This window comes from Sinocyclocheilus rhinocerous, unplaced genomic scaffold (assembly GCF_001515625.1).
Source record: "Sinocyclocheilus rhinocerous isolate Xijiao unplaced genomic scaffold, SAMN03320098_v1.1 scaffold1042, whole genome shotgun sequence".
Lineage (NCBI taxonomy): Eukaryota > Metazoa > Chordata > Actinopteri > Cypriniformes > Cyprinidae > Sinocyclocheilus > Sinocyclocheilus rhinocerous.
In genome coordinates this window covers 21571-23603 of record NW_015640510.1, presented here as the reverse complement: position 1 = coordinate 23603, position 2033 = coordinate 21571, and the positions used below count along the sequence as shown (strand labels likewise).

General features: G+C 38.0%; 1 protein-coding gene across 1 annotated transcript in view; it reads right to left on the bottom strand.

Annotated features, from left to right (window-relative positions):
- numb (NUMB endocytic adaptor protein) overlaps positions 1-2033 on the bottom strand; it is a gene marked incomplete at its 5' end in the record, with an annotated part of 23418 nt that overhangs the window by 5147 nt on the left and 16238 nt on the right. The window contains one exon of the mRNA XM_016569479.1: positions 822-965. Within this exon, the coding sequence (XP_016424965.1) occupies positions 822-965 (144 nt within the window). The remainder of the gene's footprint in view (positions 1-821; positions 966-2033) is intronic.

Sequence of the window (2033 nt, the reverse complement as noted above, 5' to 3'; positions counted from 1 at the left end):
ATAGGAATACACACACACACACACACACACACACACACACACACACACACACACACACAAGCATTAGGGGTTGCAAAGACGATTAGATTAGTTCTGCCGCTAATCAGGGTTCTGGGTCTGTAATGACTAGTCTGGAATCACATGATTTTAGTTGTGCTTATTCTAAGTATGGTGACAGCAGGAGGAAAATTCCTCTGTTATCAATATATATGACATAAGCTTTGTATTAGTAATGGAGATGGCTGACAAATTTACTAGCTAGTTGTCAATGAGTTTGTGTACTGTATGTATCACGCTTTCCACAAAATTATGAAGCAGCACAACTATTTTCAACATTGATAATAATAATATTAAACGTTTCTTGAGCAGCAAATCAGCATCAGAATGATTTCTGGAGGATCATGTGACACTGAAGACTGGAGTAATGATGCTGAAAATTCAGCTTTGATCACAGGAATCAATTCCATCTGAACATATATTCAAATAGACAGTCATTTTAAATTGTAGTAATATTTCAAAATTTTACTGTTTTACTGTGTTTTTGATTAAATAAATGCAGCCTTGGTGAGCATAAGAGCCTTCTTTTAAAAACATCAAAAGTTTTGAAATAAATCAAACTTTTGAATGGTAATATATATCAAGTTCTGATTTTTAAAAAAAAAGCATGTTTACATTCATTCTGATACAGATGCTGTGTGTATTGAGTCTTTTACATTAGGTAAACACTGACCAGCTAACTAGTAAAAATGGCTAGTGGTGCAAGTCATAACACAAACATCTACGCCTTTGTAAACTACTGAGAGTGTGAGGGTGTAGCTGACCTGGAGCAGAGGGTGACTGTGGTGAGGAGGCGGGTTTGGGCATTGGTGCGGAGGAGAACGGGTCCTCTGGAGGCCCACTGAAGGTGGATGTGATCTGAGTGCACAGAGAGCTGATGCTGTCGCCCTCACCCTCCACCTCCGGCACTGACAACCACAAACACACAGGACAATATTCACTATTTACATCTGCTGCAGGAAACTCTGGTGCTCTGAAGGTGACAGAAGAATACTGTTTAAGTTTTAGGTACAAAAAGGGAAGGAGAAAGAGAGGAGGACATCTAATATGGTAGGGCTGATTTTTCTCAGTTTTGATCAATTCTCATTTTGATTAACTGATATCGGGTCTTACATACCAAGAATCAATCTTTTAGTCTGTGCTGTTTTAGTTGATGCATGAACAAAATTTCACCAAACATTTGTAGGGCACTTACCATCCAATGATCACAATAAGCGCTGTACTTCACAACTTTTGATAGGAAACAAAGTCTTAACTTTCAAATTCTGTCAATTTTATTATTAAACTCAAACAATGTGGAATGACAGATCACTGTAGTACATCAGTACAAGTGGGAGATCATGTCTTCCTCTTTACTACTAGTTATAGAATAAAATAAACATGAATGAACATCAGAAGCTGTTGAAATAAACAGAACAACTTACTGAAAAGTATCATGTCTCATGTAATCACTTAATCAGTGTTTCAACCGCCGTAAGATGTCAAATAAACAGCTTGTAAACAATGTTTTTGCTACAGCTAGCATTCGAACAAATATATTTCAAAAAACGAATTGTAGACACATAATTATATCATTAAAAACTTGCATTCTTTTAAAGTTTTAATATTTATTATTAAAAAAAAAAGGCTTTTCTCTTTAGCTCTCGTGGTACTGGAATACACCGATCACTCTGCACAGTCGGTCCGCGTCAAGTCGAACACGGTTACACTCAGAGATGTGGCGCACACGTGAGGCTGTAATGTGAATGCGTCCCAGTCCCCATAGATGTAAGGCTACATTTACACTAGTGCGTTTATGTTTTAAAATGAAAACGATCCTTGTCATACTAGCGTTTCCACTGCGTTTCAATCCGGCTTTCCACTATCTCCGACAAATGACAAGCGACAGACCGGTCATTCATTTCCAATGGAGAGTAGCGCGGGAGCTGCGAGGAGTTCCGATCATATGCAGATGTCCGTTCATACTAACGTTACAC